We start from the raw sequence: 21,625 nt of genomic DNA on the forward strand, positions 1-21,625 counted from the left end.
CTGGCAGTGGGCCTTATTTCCCCCACCGTTAGAGGATGACTCAATCTATATTTGGATGATGGGCCGTGTCTTTGTTTTGGGCATTTTGTGGTTGGCTTTGGATGCTTCCCCGCCAGATTCCTCCTCCTCCTCCGCGGAGGCCGGCGGCCGGTTGCCAGGGCATTCGGCTGGCGTTGCTATGGGTTGCTTTGCTGAATGGCAGATTGTTGTTCAGCCTTGCCCAGAAGAGAGTAAGTCGAGGCCGGGGCTTGGAAAGGTCCTTGAGAAACAAACTGGAATTGGCAGCCAATGAAAGCCGCTTCTGTGCCAAGTCGGTGCCCTCGACGCAGCCCCGACCCCGGCCTGCGCTGCGCACAAATGAGTCCTCCACGCAGCTGCATCGGGATGCCTTGGCACATAGAATCATAGAATCATAGAATTGGAAGAGACCTGGTGGCCCACCCAGTCCAACCCCATTCTGCCAAGAAGTAGGAAAATTGCATTCAAAGCACCCCCAACAGATGGACATCCAGCCTCTGATTCAAAGCCTCCAAAGAAGGAGCCTCTACCACGGCCCCGGGGAGAGAGTTCCACTGTCGAACAGCCCTTCTCACAGTGAGGAAGTTCTTCCTGATGTTCAAGTGGAATCTCCTTTCCTGTAGTTTGAAGCCATTGTTCCATCTCCTAGTCTGCAGGGCAGCAGAAAACAAGCTCCCTCCCTCCTCCCTAGGACTTCCCTTCACGTATTTGTACATGGCCCTCCTCATGTCTCCCCTCAGCCTTCTCTTCTGCAGGCTAAACATGCCCAGCTCTTTAAGCCGCTCCTCATAGGGCTTGTTCTCCAGACCTTTGATCATTTTAGTCTCCCTCCTCTGGACGCTTTCCAGCTTGTCAACATCTCCCTTCAACTGTGGTGCCCAAAATTGGACATAGTATTCCAGGTGTGGTCTGACCAAGGCAGAATAGAATAAGGGGGAGCATAACTTCCCTGGATCTAGACGCTATTCCCCTATTGATGCAGGACAGAATCCCATTGGCTTTTTTAGCAGCCGCATCACATTGTTGGCTCATGTTTAACTTGTTGTCCACAAGGACTCCAAGGTCTTTTTCGCACACACTGCTGTCAAGCCAGGCATCGTCCCCCATTCTGTATCTTTGATTTCCATTTTTTTCTGCCGAAATGAAGTATCTTGCATTTGTCCCTGTTGAACTTCATTTTGTTAGTTTTGGCCCATCTTTCTAGTCTGTCAAGATCGTTTTGAATTCTGCTCCTGTCTTCTGGAGTGTTGGCTCTCCCTCCCAGTTTTGTGTCGTCTGCAAACTTGATGATCGTGCCTTCTAACCCTTCGTCTAAGTCGTTAATAAAGATGTTGAACAGAACATGTGTGCAGATGGATCTCAGCTCCCCAAATGCACACAACATTGGGGCTGGGTGCTTTACATGTTTTTTTGAAAGCATGCTGTTGCTGCTGCTGCTGTTATGTGCCTTCAAATCTTTTCCACTTATGGCAACCCTAAGGCTGATGAGGAACTGAAAAATATGGATTTTTAGACATATATTGTATGCATATTAGAACCAGTGAAATGTAGAAAAATCAGACTCTCTGTGTTAGATTTTAGGGATGCACAAGCTGACAGGACAAGCTGGGAGAAAGGGGGCCAGTTTTCTATACATTCCAGTGTGAATTGGTTCCTAGTACAGCTTGACAGGTCAAGAGTGGCCTCTTGATGGATCTCTCTTTTGGTGTCTGTGACTTGCTACAGGCTTTTAAGAGTGCTTAAGATAGGAAAATGCTGATTGTGCATATTTATGCCCATGTATGTAAGCATGTGAAGTGACGTACTAATGACGAGATGTATGTAGAAGCATGTTCTTTGTCTGAAAATGTATAAAAAGGCAAGTCTCTCTGGTTTGCTTTTTGGAAGAGATTCCACTTCCAGGGACTCAGCTGAAATAATAAATGGGACTTTTTGGCCTCTCAAAAGGATCTCTCTTGCGCTATCTCTCCCGTCACAAGGCCAACCTGTCACAGGAGATGGGTCTTCCTACCCCAGAGGACAGGATCAGGATCCAAACGGACCTTTAGATCAGTGATTCCCAAAGTGGGTACTACCACTCATAAGAGATTTGCCATTGCTGTCCTTTTAGGGTCGGACAGTGCGACTCACTTCAGGTTACACTGAGCAGAGATTCGAACCCAGTCTAGCCTCCTAGTCCAGGGCTCCTAGTCCAGTTATGCTTTTGTGCCAGGGATTCATATTGTCGCTCCTGTTCAGCCACGCACTGCTCGAATTGTTAAAGCACAACTCTTTTCTACAGTAATAATCTTTGATCCTGTTAAAGCAGTATGCATTTTTAAATGCACATTTTTCAGATATTTAAGCTGTTGTGTGTGTATGTATATATATACACACATACACACACACACACACACACACACACAGAGTAGAGTCTCGCTTATCCAACGTTCTGTATTATCCAACGCAGTCTGCTCTTTAGTAGTCAATGTTTTTGTAGTCAATGTTTTCAATACATTGTGATGTTTTGGTGCTAAATTCATAAATACAGTTATTACTACATAACGTTTACTGTATATTGAACTGCTTTTTCTGGTGTTTTGGTGCTTAATCTGATAAATCATAATGTAATTTGACTTTTAATAGGCTTTTCCTTAATCCCTTCTGATTATCCAACATTTTCGCTTATCCAGCGTTCTGTATTATCCAACGCAGTCTGCTCTTTAGTAGTCAATGTTTTTGTAGTCAATGTTTTCAATACATTGTGATGTTTTGGTGCTAAATTCATAAATACAGTTATTACTACATAACGTTTACTGTATATTGAACTGCTTTTTCTGGTGTTTTGGTGCTTAATCTGATAAATCATAATGTAATTTGACTTTTAATAGGCTTTTCCTTAATCCCTTCTGATTATCCAACATTTTCGCTTATCCAGCGTTCTGTATTATCCAACGCAGTCTGCCCTTTAGTAGTCAATGTTTTTGTAGTCAACGTTTTCAATACATTGTGATGTTTTGGTGCTAAATTCATAAATACAGTTATTACTACATAACCTTTACTGTATATTGAACTGCTTTTTCTGGTGTTTAGGTGCTTAATCTGCAAAATCATAATGTAATTTGACTTTTAATAAGCTTTTCCTTAATGCCTCCTGATTATCCAACGTTTTCACTTATCCAACATTCTGCCAACCTGTTTATGTTGGATAAGTGAGACTTTACTGTGTGCGTGTGTGTGTAGATAGATAGATAGATAGATAGATAGATAGGAGATATCCCACGCTACTTAAAACTGTGAACAATAGTGGACCCTATTAAAATGGACACCTGCTGCTGAGGGTGTCCACAAATCTCATTGGAGGAGGACCTAGAAAATGCCTGTTGAGGACATATTTTGCTGGAAGTGGATAGGTGAAACTGCTGGTAGGAATTGCATGGGTGTGACAGTCATATATGCATTGTTTCCTATTGTTTGCTGAAACATCTGGAGCTGCTTTTCATTTCAGTGGTGCAGTGACCTTTTCCGTATTTATGTTTTATTTCTGCTTCCATAGAATCATAAAATAGTAGAGTTGGAAGAGACCTCATGGGCCATCCAGTCCAACCCCATTCTGCCAAGAAGCAGGAAATTGCATTCAAAGCACCCCTGACAGATGGCCATCCAGCCTCTGCTTAAAAGCCTCCAAAGAAGGAGCCTCCACCACACTCCGCGGCAGAGAGTTCCACTCCCGAACAGATCTCATTTTCAAAATTTCCAGTTAAAGAAGCCATGCCCAGTAATGGATCTACTTCATCGATTGAGGCATATTCTTTTCTTTTTTTCCCAATATATTTTTAATTGAAGTTTTACCTTATAAGATAGAGTAAATTAACATCAAAAGAGTGAGAACATTTGATTGTATAGAAAGTAGGAAAACTGTGATTAAAAAAGGGAGAGAGAGAGAGAAACCAAAAACAAAGCTAAAGTGTCCATATATATATATATATATATATATATATATATATATATATATAAATATAAATATAAATAAATCTGAACAAATGGCGATATAAAAATGCAAAAGTACTTGGCAAAGAAACACACCAAAAAGCAAAAGCAAAAAAACATTAGCACTGGCATTAAACACTTCGAGTAAAATCGCCAGGTTAGAAGCAGCTGACATTGGTAATGTTTTAACAAAGAACTGCCAAAAACTGTTAAAGTTAAACTAAACAATCATTGTTGTTCCAGTACAACCGTTGGAAATAATAATAATAATAATAATAATAATAATAATAATAATAATAATAATAATAGTCAGGATTTCCAAGCAGTATGTCATCATTTGGTTAACAGAGAGATATAGAAGAATAATATAATGTGCATTTATGATGTCTATATTTCATTAAGGCTTGTAATAAATCATGTTCTTACTCCTAGAATAGTATATTTTTGCTTTTTAGTACATTAAAAATACCTTTTAATGTATTTCCTTAGATTGGGGCATATTCTGTCTTCTTCACATCCCCAAGTTCAGTACATCCCAGAGAGCTAAGGAATATTGGTTTAAGAGGGATTCTTGCTGATTTTAGCAGAGATTTGTGGAAAGACCCAAAAGAGCCAGAGCCATTCCAAGCAAAAGAAGGGAGAAAGTACCCAAACCTAGTGAACTGTTGAGCAACTTCCCCAAGATAATTATTTGCAGGTGATTTATTTGCCACAGCTCTCCTCTTGTCACTTGCTCTTCGGAGTGCAACTGCTTTTTTGTCGTGGGCAGTGCTCAACTTCTTGCTTTTTCCTTGTCTGGAGAAATAAATGATGCCGTTGTTCTTCCACGTCTTCCTTGCTTGGTCTTTGTGATTCTGTGCAGTCCGCTGTGAATTCTCATTCCAAAGCCGTTCCTGCGCAAAGGGTGAGATAAGGAACCTGTGACTCTTCTGTACCACGGCATACAAACGAGGAAAGCCTTGCAGGGCTGCAGACTCTCTTCAGGGGGTGAAAAGGCCTCGCAGAGAGAAACGTAGCTGGTTGTGCAGGAGAAGACTCAGATTCTGCTTTCAGTGATTCCTTTCCTTCCGTGCGTATCCTCCCTTCCCAAATCTCATATATGGAGTTGCAATGGAATGCTAGAATCGTGTAATTAAAGAGTTGGAAGGGTCCCCCAGAGGCTATCTAGTCCAACATCTTAATTAAGGCAGGATCTACTGTTAAAGTACCATATTTACTCGAACTGGAGCCTCCAGTGGTGCAGTGGGTTAATTTATTTATTTTATTTATTTACAGTATTTATATTCCGCCCTTCTCACCCCGAAGGGGACTCAGGGCGGATTACAATGAACATATATATGGCAAACATTCAATGCCAACAAAGAACAACATACATTAGACAGACTCAGAGGCATTTTTAACATTTTTCCAGCTTCACGATTCCGGCCACAGGGGGAGCTGTTGCTTCACCATCCAGTAGTGGCTGTACTTCCTCATTCCTTTCCTCTTGTTTTGCTGGCAGTTTTATGGTGTTGTAAATTAGCCTCCCGCATAAAGCGTCGCTAAATTTCCCTAATTGACAGGTGCAACTGTCTTTCGGGGCTGCATAGGTCAACAGCAAGCCGGGGCTATTAATGGTTGGAGGCTTAACCCGACCCAGGCTTCGAACTCATGACCTCTCGGTCAGTAGTGATTTATAGCAGCTGGTTACTAGCCAGCTGCGCCACAGCCCGGTTAAACTCCTGAGCTGCTGATCTTGCTAACTGAAAGGTTGGCAGTTCGAATCCAGGGAGCGAGGTGAGCTCCTGCTGTCAGCTCCAGCTTCTGCCAACCTAGTAATTCGAAAACATGCAAATGTGAGTAGATCAATAGGTACCGCTCCAACAGGAAGGTAATGGCATTCCATGCAGTCATGCCAGCCACATGACCTTGGAGGTGTCTATGGAGAATGCCGGCTCTTCCACTTAGAAATAGAGATGAGCATCAACCCTCAGACTCGGACACAACTAGACCTAAGGTCAGGGAAAAACCTTTAAATAAAGTTTATTATTATTTTATTGCATGACACAGCAAACAAGATAATCATGCTGGATTTCGTATCACAAAATCACAAGTCGAACACTTCCCAAGTGTCTAGGACTGTGTGATGTATTTTCAGATGATGCGCGCAGATCCCAGCAGGGTGGCCTTTTGCAGTTGGCAGATCGTGATTTTGTCAATGTCTATTGTTTCCAAATGCCGGCTGATATCTTTTGGCATGGCACCCAATGTGCCCATCACCACCGGGACCACCTGCACTGGTTTCTGCCAGAGTCTTTGAAGTTCAATCTTGAGGTCCTGATAGCGGCTGAGTTTTTCTTGTTGTTTTTCGTCAATGCGACTGTCACCTGGGATGGCGACATCAATGATCCAGACCTTTTTCTTTTCCACAACTGTGATGTCTGGTGTGTTGTGTTCCAGAACCTTGTCAGTCTGGATTCGGAAGTCCCACAGTATCTTTGTGTGCTCATTTTCCAAGACTTTTGCAGGTTTGTGATCCCACCAGTTCTTTGCTGCTGGCAGGTGGTCCTTGAGGCATAAGTTCCAATGAATCATTTGGGTCACATAGTTGTGCCTCTGTTTGTAGACTGTCTGTGCAATTTTCTTACAGCAGCTGAGGATATGATCAATGGTTTCGTCGGTTTCCTTGCACAGTCTGCACTTTGGGTCATCAGTTGATTTTTCGATCTTGGCCTTAATTGCCTTTGTTCTGATGTCTTGCTCCTGGGCTGCAAGGATCAGGCCTTCTGTCTCCTTCTTCAGGGTCCCATTCGTGAGCCAGAGCCAGGTCTTCTCCTTATCAGCTTTTCCTTCAGTTTTGTCAAGGAACTTCCCATGCAATATTATTATTATTATTATTATTATTATTATTATTATTATTATTATTATTATTATTATTTACCTTTACTTTACTTGAATTTAATGTTCACCTTTTTTGACTAAATCACCTTGCCAAAATTAGGGTGCACATTAGATTACCATAATACGGTAATGTTAGTGCTCAACCAAAGCCAAAGGGGAAGCTGCTTCATGAGCACCTGGAGCGCCTCTTTGAATGATGCCATCTGTAATTTAATGGCTATGGCTCAATGCTATGTAATCCTGGGATTTGTAGTTTGGTGAGGCATCCGCACTCTATGGCAGAAGAGGCTCAAGACTTTGTCAATCTGACAGCCCCATGACCCAACTGCGTTGAACCAAGGCAGTCAAAGGAGATTCATTCTACAGCCTAGATGCACCCCAAGGTTTTCTTTTCCATCTCGGAAAGCTTTGGTGTTCTAACATTTTGCTTTTAAAGAAGGAATTATAAGCAGGCAGCAACTTTAATGGCCATATTACCAAGAGTTCACCTTTTGCTGCTGCACATTACATTCATTCAAATCCTTTTTCTGGCTTCAGGGTTTTAAAAATTGGGGTGCACATAAGATTCAGTGGTGTATTAGACTTGCGTAAATATGGGTATGTTTACCAGATTGCAGTCCAACTTCTTTTTTGGAGACATCCAGGAAGGACACCTTGTTGCCTCTCCATATAACTGGTTCCTTTGCTCATTTTTGAGAAGTTCCTTCTACATTGAGCAGAAGTCTACTCTCCTGTAACCTTAAACCCATTAGACTGGGCCGTATCTCTGGGCAACCCTTGAAGTATTTAAAGAAGGCCATGACATCCCCCTCCATCTTCTCTTCACCTGGCTGGACATGCCCAGCTCCTCATAGGTCTCGTTTTCCATATCTCCCATCCTCCTCCTTGCCCTTCCTTGAGCCCACTCCAACTTGTCAATATCTGAACTGAACACATGGACCAAGTTGACCATAGAGGTGCACTGGAGAACCTTCTCTCAGGTTGGAAAAGAATAGAAGTGCTTACTCATGTAGTATTTTCCACATTCCCTGGGTTCCTGATCCTATAAGCCTAGTGAAAGGCTGAGTGTCTACATTTTCAAGGCAGCACTCTCTCCTTGAGATTCTTCCTCCTTGCCTTGAAGACTGGAGAAGGAGTGCCAGGTCTCAAAGCTTGGGAAGCCCATCTCGAGATGTATCTGCACCATAGAATTAAACCAGTTTGACACCACTTTAACTTCCACAGCTCAGTGCTGTGGAATCATTTGTGTTATAGTTTTGCAAGATCTTTAGCCTGTCAGGGGGTTAATTAGCTCCGAACCACCCTGATTTATTGGTGAGCCAGGGCTCTCACCAATCCATCCTCCGTCAGACTGCTTTATAGCATCCGGTTAAGCAGCACTAACAAATGACACCACAGTCGTAATTCAGCTGATCACAGCAGTTCCAAGGCTTTATTATATACAAACTATATACAACTACAGAGTCCATCGCTCATAGAACCCATGCTTCCCTAGCAAAGGCAAAGCATGTCCTCTCTCTTTGCCGATCATCTGAAAAGCTCTTCTGCTGCCGGCAACTCCCACATTCCATAGCAGAATGATGAACCAGAAGGCTTGACCTATTGGCTAGGCAGGCTATCATTCAAGCTGGCCTGCCATTAACCCGTGTGCTGCTGGAAAGCATGCCGGAATGCACAGTTGCAAAACTCCAACAACAAAACACTTGATTTAACATTTCACACATACACCAGAATACACCAACATCTATATATATAAATGAGTGATGGCATCACGGCGACCCACAAAACAACAAAACTACAGGCCCCCCAACCTAGAAATTAGACAACACAACCCATCATCCATGCCTCTAGGTTGATACAACAAAAACAAAAGAAAAATAAAGTCCTAATTAGAGGGAGAGCAATAATTGTTTTTATCCAATTGCTGCCAGTTTAGAGGGCTAATCTCTACCCACTTGGTCTCCTGACAACCAACTCAGCCAAGGGACAGCCAGGGTTCAGTTAGGGGACAGGCAGATTTAGGCCTCACTTAGGCTTCTTCCACAGATTATCTAATTTGCACTGGATTATATGGCAGTGTAGACTCAAGGCCCTTCCACTCAGCTATATAACCCATTTATAATCTTATATTATCTGCTTTGCACTGGATTATCTTGACTCCACACTACCATATAATCCACTTCAGTGTGCATTTTATACAGCTGTGAAGAAGGGGCCTCATATAATCCAGTTCTAAGCAGATAATATAAGATTATCAATATACAATATACAATTCCTCAATACTTTATTTCCCATACCACCATACTTCGCCACAGCAACGCGTGGCCGGGCACAGCTAGTAGCCTTCTAAAATGGTTCCTCATCAAGATCCAGCTCCCAGGATTCCATAGCATTGAGCCACGGCAGTTTAACTGTTGCCAAACCGCTTTAGTTCTATAGTGTAGATGCACCCCGTGTCCATACTACCTATATAATTGAAAGATAGCTGCTTCCGAGTACATTTTTCTCCATCCGAAAAAGTTTTCGTAGTTGGATTATTTTAGATATTGTTTCTCTCATTTTCTAATTGCAAAGAGTGTTTTACCTCCCTTAACCAACTCATGTTACAGCTTCGGATTGTTATTGTTTGGGTTTAATTTGGGAACTGAAAGGGGACGAACACAAAACCAGTGTCTGCCTTCAAAAAACATTGCTCTTATTGCTTTTGTGGTTTCCCTTCCTTAATGATCTGTAGGCATCGAAGGAAACGGTGACTAATTAAAAGGAAGGGAAGAAAGAAGGATTTTGACAGAACATTTGAGGCCAACTGGGTTTTATTTTAGCAAGCGTTTTGCAGGATATAAATTCACTTCTTCAGATGCAGCACTGCAAGGTATTGAGGCCTCGGGCACAAAGCATACTAACAGGTTGGGCATCCTTTACCTGGAACACCCCAAATGCTTCATAATCTGATGGTTTAAAGTGAGATATCTTTGCTTTCTGATGGTTCTGTGTGCACAAATTTTGTCTCATGCACAAAATTATTCAAAATGCTGTGTATACGATGACCTTGAGGCTATGTATATCAGCTTATGACACATGAATAACTTTTGCATTTAGACTTAGATCTCATCTCTGAAAGATCTCACTATATGGGATGGTTCAAGAGATGCTACATTGTTTTAGTGAATTGTTTTTGACAGCTATTTTTTGTAATTGCAATTTAAACTAAATTTGTTTTAATAGTTGTAACATGTCTTATTCTTTTGCAATATTTACCTTCTCTATGTTTGTAATAGTATTGCTCTTAAAGTGAGAGACAGTTTGAGAATCAATCCTAAGAAAAAGAGGAATGATGATGATGATGATGATGATGTTTTAAGCATGCTTTTCCTGGATTGCTTTGAGATTTTCAGGCTGTATGGCCATGTTCCAGTAGCATTCTTTCCTAACGTTTCACTGGCATTTGTGTCTGGCATCTTCAGAGGTTCTGTTGGCAGTGAGGCAAGTGGAGTGTGTGTGCGTGTGCGTATATATTTATCTATTTATCAATCGATTGATCGATCTATCTATCTATCTACCTGTGGAATGTCCTAAAACCTACAAACAATCTACAGACCCAGTAAGAAAATCCAACAAAGTGTACGTTCAGCAAAGGACAAGAAGGATCCTCTCACCTCTGCAGGAGTCATTGAAATCTGCAAGTACATGAATAATTTCAACAGAAAGGAGGAAACCGTGAAAATTATGTTCATTGAAATCCACAAGCATGTGGACAATTTCAGCAGAAAGGCAGAAACCATGAACATGAACAAAATCTGGTTACCAATATTAAAAACACCGGAATCATTAAAGTAAATAAAGACTATAACTCAGAAACAGGGGAACTCCAGACAGCAAACCATCACGTGCAGAGGATGCCTCCAGGCAACAACAGTCAGGCTACCTCTATGCAGATACCCTCACTGATTAACTTTGCAGTTGCAAGGCTACAGAAAGGTAATCAAACTTGCTAATTGCAGCACTCACACTTGGTCAACTTGATTAGCATAGAATGGCTTTTCAGCTTCAAAGCCTGGCTGTTTCCTGCCTGGGGGGAATCCTTTGTTTGGAGGTGTTAGCTTCCCCTAATTGTTTCATGCCTGGAATTCCCCTGTTTTCTGGGTGTTGCTCTTTATTTACTGTCCTGATTATAGAGGTTTTTTTAAAAATACTGGTAGCCAGATGTTGCTCATTTTCATGATTTCCTACTTTCTGTTGAAATTGCCCACATGCTTGTAGATTTCAATGGCTTCTCTGTGTTATCTGACACAGAGAAGGATCCAACAAAGGATTCCCCCAGGCAGGAAGCAGCTAGGCTTTGAATCTGCAAGGACACTCAATGCTCATCAAGCTGGCCAATTGCAACATTCACACTTGCTTCAAAGAGACAAGAGTTCTTTCTCTCACCCTGGACATTCCACAGACGTGTGTGTGTGTGTGTGTGTCATAAGGAGGTCATAAGTTCGAGGCCCGCTCGGAGCTATGTTTGTTGTTTGTCTTGTCCTATGTTAAAAAGGCATTGAATGTTTGCCTGATGTGTGTAATGTGATCCGCCCTGAGTCCCCTTTGGGGTGAGAAAGAAGGGCGGAATATAAATGCTGTAAATAAATAAATTATATATATATATATATATATATATATATATATATATATATATATATATATACACACACACACACACACACACACACACACACACACACACACACAAACACACACACACACACACACACCCTGTTTCCCCGAAAATAAGACAGTGTCTTATATTAATTTTTTCTCCCAAAGATGTGCTAGGTCTTATTTTCAGGGGATGTCTTATTTTTCCACAAAGAAGAATTCACATTTATGGTTGATTTTTATGAAAATTTATTATCTACAGTACAGTAGTTGTCATCACAAACCAGCATAACCAAACTGTGAACCCTTTCAAGAATTTCTATATTATATTTTATTGCTATACTGTTTTTAAATTACTGTTTTAAATTTCCGTCCGTATGTAAATTTATGTTGTTGTTGGGCTTGTCCCTGTGTAAGCTGCCCTGAGTCCCTTCTGGGAGATGGAGGTGGGATACAAGAATAAAGTTATTATTATTATTATTATTATTATGATGTCTTGTTACTACCTTTATTTCCATGTACAACAATCTGTGGTATGTACATTTACCAATCCTGCATGCTTCCAAACAAAAACTTTGCTAGGTCTTACTTTTGGGGGAGGCCTTATATTTAGCAATTCAGCAAAACCTCTGCTAGGTCTTATTTTCTGGGGATGTCTTATTTTAGGGGAAACGGGGTATATATATACACACACACACACACACACACACACACACACACACACCACTTGCCTCGTCTCCACCCAACCTCTGAAGATGCCATTAGCCACACCAGGAGAGAGTAGTGCTGGAACATGGCCATATAGCCTGAAAAACTCACAGCTATTCTAGCCATGAAAGCTTTTGACAACCTCTTGTTAGTTTTTCTCGCTCTTTATCCTCATCCCTGTCTCTCCTTCTTCTTGATAAACTGAAAGCGCATGGAGACAGGAACCCATCTGTCTTGTTAAGTGGTAAAAGGCTTCCGGTTGATGTTATCCAATGCTTGGAATAGGCATAGATATCCTGGAATGACCGTCCTGCCTCTTTCTCTCTTCCCACAGGATGAAGCTCCGTTGCCTCTTGCTGGGAACCCTTTGGCTTTGCGCCCGTGGCTTCGCCAGTGCCTCTGGTGAGTATTGGGGACAAGAAAGCTTCAACAACTTAAATGTATATACTCTCATGTAGGTTTTAACGTGTGTATTGTGGTATGCTAGTATATAGAGTATTTTCTTATTATGAAACATATAAAGCAAAACACACATAAATCTCCAAACGAAAACAGTCCACAATTATGGTATATGTACAATTATACAACCTTATTATGTAACATATAAAGTAAAGCATACATCAAACTCAACGGAAAATAGTCCACAGCTGTTGTGTGTATATAGACAAAACTATGCAACAACAAGTAATCCCGGGTACACTGCCTCATTTCGGGAAGTCCTTCTTCAGGTTGTTGATATTTATGTGAGATCTTAAACAGTCTTTTGATGTATGGTATTTTTCTTCTTACTGTGATTCTCAGAATCTTCTACGGTATGTTGTGGATATATTGCTGTCTCTTTAATCTTAATTACTTGCTTGGTCCTGCTTCAGTTCAAGGCCTTTCAATGTAGTCAATTTCTAAACATAAACATAGGTACATACTAATAGTAACTATGATAGTTATACCAAAATAGATATGTATAAACACCCCATATGTTTTCCAATTCTTAATCTAGTACATAAAAGAGTTTACAAAAATACAATTGACTTACACGTCGTTACTCTTGCAGGGCTCTGTGTTTTTTCAAAGTTGCAAGTGCCCTATGGCTTGCATGGTGAACTGAAATACTCAATTCACTAAAGATAACAGGTGAAATCAATCCTATCATTCAGCCCTTTGGGGAATACAGAGTTTAATTTAAAGGTCCAGAAAGACTCTTTTTGTAGAAGTCTTTTATTATCTCCAATAGGTTTTACCTTCTCTATCACAAAGAACTTAAAACTCTCATCAGAATGAGCTTTTTCTTGAAAATGTGTGTATAGAGTAGAGTCTGTGCATCCATTCCTGATTCTGGATTTGTGTTCTTGTATCCGTGTTCTCAATGCCCTAGAGGTCATCCCCACATATAACAATTTACATGGACATATAATCAAATATATAACATTTTCAGATGCACATGTAGTAAGGTGTCTTAATGTGATGTGAAGATGTAGTACGGGGTATGTATCATCTTGAATTCTTAGGGATTGCTTACAACAATTACAATGGCCACACGGATAGTGTCCTTTTTTGTTTAGGCTTACTGTAGTAGTGGGTGTAATGACATCTGTATGTACTAGAAAGTTTCTGAAATTTCTAGATCTTTTGTGGGCTACCATAGGTGGTTTTTCACAGCCGCGTCTTTTCCACATCTGCATCTTTTCCAAACCCGGCAGTGTAAATGCAATAATACAGGATTAAATGCACGGTCTTTCATGCCATATTGCTGCCCTAATCGGCAGGGCATCTCTTTGTGTTGTGATGGAGTCTTCGAGTAGAGATGCTACTAGTTATATTAGAAGAGGCAGGAAAACTACTCATGAGCAAGACTCCTATGAGGAGCAACAAAGGAAGAGAATCCAGGAAATACTTATGGAACCCACTGATGATGATTCCTTTGAGGGTTTTGAAGGGAATTGTGGGGCTGGGAGTCAGGAGGATGGGATATCGGACTCTGGGAGTGAGGAGATGGATTGGATTTAGGGTTCAGGAGATCCGGGAGATTTTTGAGGAACCCACAAGCAGTGGTACATTTGAGGAATGGCACAGAGAAGATACAGATGGATCCTGGGGAGTTATGGGTTTGGATAGAAGGTGGTCTGGCTGGAGAGATCGTAGAAGGGCAGCAGCTGGAGGTGGGGCGTTGGGCGACTCCAGCTCTGATGAGGATTTGCAGCAACAAGGTTCAGCTGTGGATAGGGCGTTAGCTGGCTCAAGTTTGGAGGAGGACTTCTAAATAAAAGTAAGTTTGTTGCTAATGTAACCTTGCAATCAGCAAGGTGTTTGTTGGGCGCTTTCAGGATCTCTGTTTCAGAAGACGTGTTTGGAAGACTGCTTTGGGACGTGTTAACCCGGGTTTTCAGTGGCTACGGGGGGCTGTCATTGTGTGGGTTTGCACTGGATTGTCCTGTGTTGGTTTTATGCATTAGCTGCTGGCTTGCCTCCATCGCTTTGGCTGTTTGTGTTGACCTTGGACTGGAACTTGATGCCTGTGACTTCTCCCTAACTACACGGATTGGAACTCGATGCCTGTGACTTCTCCCTAACTACGCGGATTGGAACTCAATGCCTGTGACTTCTCCCTAACGACGCGGACCGGATGTGGCGGCTGTGACTTCTCTTTTACGACGTGGTTTGGCTTCACAACAACGTTTTGGGGCATAGTGTGGCCGCTGGTCACTGTGGGTGGTTGCTGGTTGCTTTCCTGTGATTGTTAAGCTCTATCGAGTAGGTGGAGCGAGTTTCCAGCCTTTTTGGCTTAGTTTGTTTTAATCCGGATTATTTCCCAGTATAATCCGGATTATATCCCGAGTTTGGGTTTTTTGAGGTCCTTTTGGACATGGTTACTTCACACTGAAGAGAAAGTGTTTTGAGCCCTTTTTTGGTTGTTTTCTAGGCTCTTTTGTGTTGTTTTGCAATAAACTGAGTTATTTATATTGGGTGGCGTCTGACTCATAACACTTTGAGGTTTTAAATATTTTTGTATTGTACAGCACCATTTGTTTTGTTGCTTTGGGCAATTTCTAGGATGTTTATAGTGTTGCATAAAAAATCCAGACTCATGGTCCCAAATGGCACCTGAAATGCATCTTCACTGTTGAATTAACGCAGTTTGACACCACTTGGCCTGCCATGACCCAGTGCTATGGAATCATGGGAGTTGTAGTTTTGCAAAGTCTTTCAGCAACTCTGCCAAAGAGAGCTGATGGCACACCATTCCCAGGATTCCATAGCATTGAACAGGGCAATTAATGTGGCATCACACTGCTTTAATTCAACAGTGTGGGTGCATTCCAGATTTTAAGAGTGCTAAGCTTGTTGGGGGAGATAAAGTTAATGTGATTGACAGGCTCCTTTAATATTCAGGCTGAAATCCATAGCAGATTCAAACCCAGTAGTATCCACTCACTGCTAGTGGAACCAATTCAGGTCCTTTGGATCCTGGTGAAAGCTGTATTAATTGAACATGTGAACTGACTGACTCCGTTGCAGGAAAAAGAGTGGTGAGTGCATGGTAAAATGAAGGTTTTGCTAGGAAAAAGTATTCATCATTGCGTGAAATGGCATAATACACATTTAAGCCAGCCCAGGATGTGGGCTAAATCATATAGGCTGCACCATACTGGGGAAAATTTGCTTATCTGTTGTGGTTGCTTGAAGATTATGTTGCTTTGCGCTTTGTTAGGAAAAAAAGATGTGTCAATAGGATATCAGATGACCTGGCTCACCCCACAGGGACTAGGAAGTCCCCCTTTACTCAATGAGTCATTGGGTGCATCTACATTGTTGAATTAATGCCATCCAACATCACTTTGACTGTGGCACAATGCTATGGAATCCTGGGAGTTGTAGTTTTGCAGGGGTTTTCTCCTTCTTTGTCAAATAGTCATGGTGCCTCACCAAACTACAACTCTCGGGAGTCAATAGCATTGAACCATTGCAGTTAAAGTGGTGCCATGCAGTCTCTTTCAACTCTATTATTCAATGAGTCTTAACCCAGACACCACTCTGGGGATACTAGTTATGGCAGACCCAATTTTTCTCTATGGGCATTTCTGCTCTCCCTCTAATTGGGCTTTTATGGATCGCTAACTCTAGCTGATGTGGTCTATCCAAAGCAATTTTCTGAATCAGTAACCCACATAGCCAAACTGAAGGGACCATATCTGTTATGGTTGAGCCTTCGGGCTCCGGTAATGAAAGAAGGGGTCGTAAGACTCCTCGAGAGTCAGACACTCTCGAGGAGCGTGAAAGGAAACGGCTCCGGGATTTGTTTGCAGAGCCGACAGATGAGGACTCATTTGAGGGTTTTTCTCAGGGTTTGGAGGAAGAGATGGCTAGCTCGGAGGAGGATGATATGGAATGGACTCGTGTGAGGGAGGATTTGGGTATTGGGGAAACAGGCAATGAAAGCATGGGAGGTGATTGGCGGGTTGCAGGATCAGACCCATGGACTGGTTGGAGGGATGGAGCGGGATCCACAGCTGGGGATGCTGTGGGGCGTAGTCGAAGGTGCTTAAGCTCTGATGAGGATGAGGATGTTGGGGCGTCTGGAATTAGGATAGCAGCTGACAGCGATGATGAGCTTGAACTGTGATAAAATGGGGTTTGGGACCAATGTCTAATTGCGTTGGGCAAGGTAATCTGGACGGACGCTTGGGCTCTTGCTGGGGAATTTCCTGAAGACGGGTGTGTTTCATTACTGGATACGTAAGTTTACCAAGGACGGGGCATTGACGGCGGGAGGAACTGTGTGGGGTTTTTCTCTGTGCAACTTGTGTTTAATCTTGATAGCTTGGACCTCCGTCGTCTTTTTGACGGGCATTACCTACTTTCACTGGATTGACGCTGGACTGACTGACTACGATTCCAGATTAACCCTTCTGCTGGCTATCGGTGTGACCTTTGGATTCCTTGACGACTACGCTTGGCTTTTGATCTTCTGGACCGGATTGGGACCCTGCTGACTGCCGTTACCCTAAACCTGAATCTTGACTACAACCACGCTCTTGTTCGCTGCAGGAAGGAGTAAACAAGCCTGGTTTACTCCCCTGCTGTTCCTGAGTAGCAGAGAGGAATCTGCCGCCAGTCTTTTGTTTACATTCCAACTCCTGTTAATTCTCTTTTGTTTGCATTGTTTGCCAAGCTGAAGTAAGCTCTTTGATTTAATCCGGATTATACTCCTGTTTAACCCGGTTTTTCCCTTTGAACTGTTTAAGCTCAAACTGAGCTGCTTTTTGGTTATTTAGCACACTGAAGTCAAGTGTTTGCCCTGTTCTTTGTTCCTTACGGGCGTTTTTAGTTCTGTAACCTCAATAAACTGAGTTTTGTTTTACTTGCTGGCGTTCTGTCTATGACAATATCACTTCTGCCAAAGTAGGTGTGGAAAGCGAGGAAGACCCTCAGCCATTGGTCAATTTTAGATAAGCCAAGATATATATTCTTTGTTAACTACGACACACTGTTGCACCCCAAGGCAGCGTGAGCACTCGAAAACCAGACAGGAGTCAATATAACATATAATATCTTTATTAAAGCAAATATAAATCCAGATGAAAATAGGTATAAAGTTTGAGGAGGTTGTTCTTTTAGGAAAGTCAAAGATTAGTCCAATAAGGTGAAAGAAAAGGTCCAATATTATAATCCAAAGTCCAAAGGGCAAAAGTTCACTCCAAAGCAGTTAGAATGTTCTTGAGTTGAAACAAGGAAACAAGGCTGGAAATAGCAAAGTTCAAATCCACTAGAATACTTCTGAACAAACAGACAGGAACATGGGCGAAGCTGAGGCAAAACATGGATCAGGAACAAGGCGGAACTAGATTGAAGTCAGGTTCTACTCGAGAGTCGTGGCACAGCATGGCCCAATGGAACTGGAAACTCAGCTTGGAAACAAACAGGAGCTGGAGTCAGGAAAACCTCCCTCAAGGAAAAGCAAAGTTGACACCGCAAAGAAGCCACTGAGCAAAACACTTTTATGGATCCTAAACTGAATCCAAAATAAGGAGTGCAATACTCCCAAAAACTTCCCATGGGAACTCTAACCATTATCCCCTTGGGACTCCAGACGTTGACTTCTATGAAGGCCTTGTTTTGCGCTTCTCTCATGATTCAGAAATTCTCTTCGATTAAAATCCGCATTCTCAGGCGAGCTGAGAACATCTGGCACAGACAAGGGAGGAAGAGTAGGAGACGCCCTTCCAATTAACAGCTCTTCCTGGCTGATTTCTCCAGGCACCTGGAGCTGCAAAGGGTGCTCAGAACTGGGTGAAAAGTCATAATAAGTCTCTTCTGTGTCAGAGTTCAGCTCCTGATCAGGCTCTGAAGCCATGGCTGGCTGGGATATAACACACACGTTGTGGCGGCCATTTGTATGGTACGGACCCATTGAGGTGGGTGTGTACAGCTGTTCTGCCTTCTCATAGCTATGAAAATAAACTTTGCTTTTTGCATCTCTCACAAGACTGGGTTTTCTGCCTGATTTCCCTCCTGAGCCAGGACCCATTGAAGGTAATTGTCTTATACAACCAAGTCTAAAGTTGACCAAAAACTGATTTGTAACTGTTTTGGTACTAATGTTAAGAGTGGTTCCTGGTCAAAAAAAGGTTGGGAATCTCTGACGTATTCAGAGTGAGTTTCAGAATGAAGCACTCGGATCATAGAATTGAAAGTGACGCCCAAGAGCCATCTAGTCCAAGCCCATTCTGCCAGGCAAGGAGACACAACCAAAGCCTTCCTGACAGATAGCCATCCAGCCTCTTTTCAAAAACCTTTGCCATCCTACACGACAGTCATTCCCCTGTTGAACAGCCTCCTAATGTTCACGCAGAATCTCTTTTCTTGCAACCGAAATCCATTGCTCTTGCAGATTATCTTCAGCTTCAGTCTGCCCTCTGTGAAACCACGTGGGGCTGAAGCGGTACAATTCTTCCAGACATTGAATGATTGGGGCAGCAAATGTTCATCTGTTCAGCTTTGTAGCGTGAATCTTTCTGGGAAAGTAAAAGCATGAAGGATGGAACCACGTTGACCCTCAGCTGGATTCCACTTTGTAAGAGATAACTCAAAAGCTCCTTCGTGCCTATGAGTGCTTGAAGATTTGTCTGATGCAGAACGAAGGTGCTGTGATGCATTTGTCCAAAGAGACAGCAAGTTCTGAATCCGTCTGCTGCGTCTCCGGACTGGCAGGGAACGTGCTGCCTTCCCGGAAGCCGGCGATTGCGCCCTCCTCACGCCAGGCCCATGAAAGGGAGGATTGTGCCCATCTGCACAGCGTGAAAGGGGAAGAAGGCTTGCATAAGCCCTGCCTGGCTGAATGAAGCATTGCCTTGAGCAAGCAATGCAAAATGGGGTTGGTGAGCGTCTCAGTGTTGCATCCCTAGGCTGTGTAGGCACCTCAAAACCACACTCGAGTCCCAGAGTAGAAGCAAGCAAGCTGTTTATTGAAGATTATATGCAAGCAATAGCGATTCAAAGTCCAAAGTCAATAAAACAGGTTTGAATCCACACAAAAAAGATACTTGAAAATCATGAAGCAAGAGTCTATAAAACTTACTCCAAGAACATAATCCAAACCGGATATCAAAGATAATCCCAATAATGGTATCACGAATAATCCAAACAAGGTATCGGGGATTAACCCACGGCATGAATCAAACTGGAACACAGGAACAAAACTCCAAGTTTAGTCCAAGGTACAGGGTCAATGCTGGAACACAAGGCAAGAGTCTTGGCTGGAACAGAAATCCAAACTGCAAAATTACTGGAACATCAACTAGATACACAGAAATCCCCAGAGGCAAGGACAAGACTGGAACAAGAATCAAAGTACAAAGCTGCAGGAAATAACATGGAATTCACAGGAACATGGAGCATGAAGCAGAGAACTCTCTCTCTTGAATAAGCAAAGTTACCATCCCTGAATCTTTCAGAGAAAGCAGCCCTTCTTAAGGGAAACTCAAGGTCTCTTCCCGTGAGAAGCCTGCTCATTATTGCATTCAATAACAATCGTTTGCTGTGTCTGAAACACTCCCTTTCTCTCCTCTGCTGATTAATCACTCTCTTCCTATCAAACTCATTAGCATTATCACTTCCAGAATCCAAACTAGAATGCCCATCTGGCAAAAGAAAGTCCGACCTTGACTCCTTTGAGGAATGCGGTTCAAGCTGCCTGCTTGAAACCATTATGTCTCTGGTCCCAGAATCCACTGGGACTGGCTGCATAGGATCAGGAATCCCAGGCTCTGACAAGCCAGGTACAGGGACAATCACAGGCTGAACAGGCCCAACCTCAGGCTCACCTGACAGCTCAGATGGAGGCTGGACTACAACATTCAGATGCCACAGGATTGCAACTATAGAATGGCCATTAAAAGTGGGATCAAAGTACAGGCACAGACTTCAGCACTAGTCCATTCACTAGCACCAGTTCCCAGTCTTCTTGCCCCATTTTAGGGCAGGTCTTTGCCCGCTCTGAGGTGCTCTGAACGTGTTTTGGAGACTTTAAACTGTATGTGTTTTAAAGGTGTTGATGATGTGTTTTATAACAAAGGCAAAGTCCAGGACACGGTGGCAAGAAGTAGAGCGGGACTGAGTAGGTTGCTGCCATTTCCACTTGAGATCCCATAGACTCCTAGAGTTGGAAGAGAACCCAAAGGCTATCCAGCCCACCTCTTTCTGCCACACAGAAAGGCACCATTAATGTAACCCCGACAGATGGCCATGCAGCCTTTGCTTAAAAACCTCCAGGGAAGAGAGCTTCACTGGATTGAACCTATCTACCTGTGATGCAGTCTTCTCACGTTATGTCCAAAATGTAACAATGTCAGTTTGGTATTGGCAAATTAGCTATATCAATGTCTTCATCACTTACTTTAGTATTAAGTAAATCTTCTATTTTGCGATATCATTGCAAAATGGTACCAGATTGTGGAAACTTGATAGGAGGCCAACATAGCTGCAGTTTGCCACAACTTTTAAGTGTCATGACTAAATCCTATGGAGTCATGGGACTTGTAGTTTTATAAGGTATTTTCGCTTTTCTTCCAGACTGCTGTTGTCTCACCAAATTGGAATCCCCAGGGTTCCATAGCATTGAGCAATAATAGTTAAAGTGGTGTCAAACTGTATTAATTCTATAGTGTACATGCATCCAAGGTTGCCTGTCCAATGCAGCTATGTTATAGATGCTACCATTATAAATGTTATGGTTATTGGTTGCCCAAGTACGTTTTTATTATATTTTATATGCCTTGTTTTTATATGTATACATGTTTTAAATGTGTTCTGATATTGTATATTATGTTGTATTTGGGCTTAATCCCCATGTGAGCTGCCCCAAGTCCCTTCAGGGAGACGGAGTGGGATACAAAACTAAAGTTGTTGTTGTTATCAT

The 21,625-nt window shown here is 42.4% G+C and overlaps 1 protein-coding gene across 2 annotated transcripts in view; it reads left to right on the forward strand.

The window, feature by feature from the left end:
- il1rap (interleukin 1 receptor accessory protein) overlaps window positions 1-21,625 on the forward strand; it is a 177,415-nt gene that overhangs the window by 62,694 nt on the left and 93,096 nt on the right. For both annotated transcript variants that reach the window (XM_062976939.1, XM_062976941.1), the window contains exon 3: window positions 12,548-12,615. In XM_062976939.1, coding sequence (XP_062833009.1) covers window positions 12,549-12,615 — 67 coding nt within the window. In that variant the 5' untranslated portion in view covers window position 12,548. The remainder of the gene's footprint in view (window positions 1-12,547; window positions 12,616-21,625) is intronic.

Source organism: Anolis carolinensis, chromosome 3 (assembly GCF_035594765.1).
Source record: "Anolis carolinensis isolate JA03-04 chromosome 3, rAnoCar3.1.pri, whole genome shotgun sequence".
In the NCBI taxonomy this organism is placed as follows: Eukaryota; Metazoa; Chordata; class Lepidosauria; order Squamata; family Dactyloidae; genus Anolis; species Anolis carolinensis.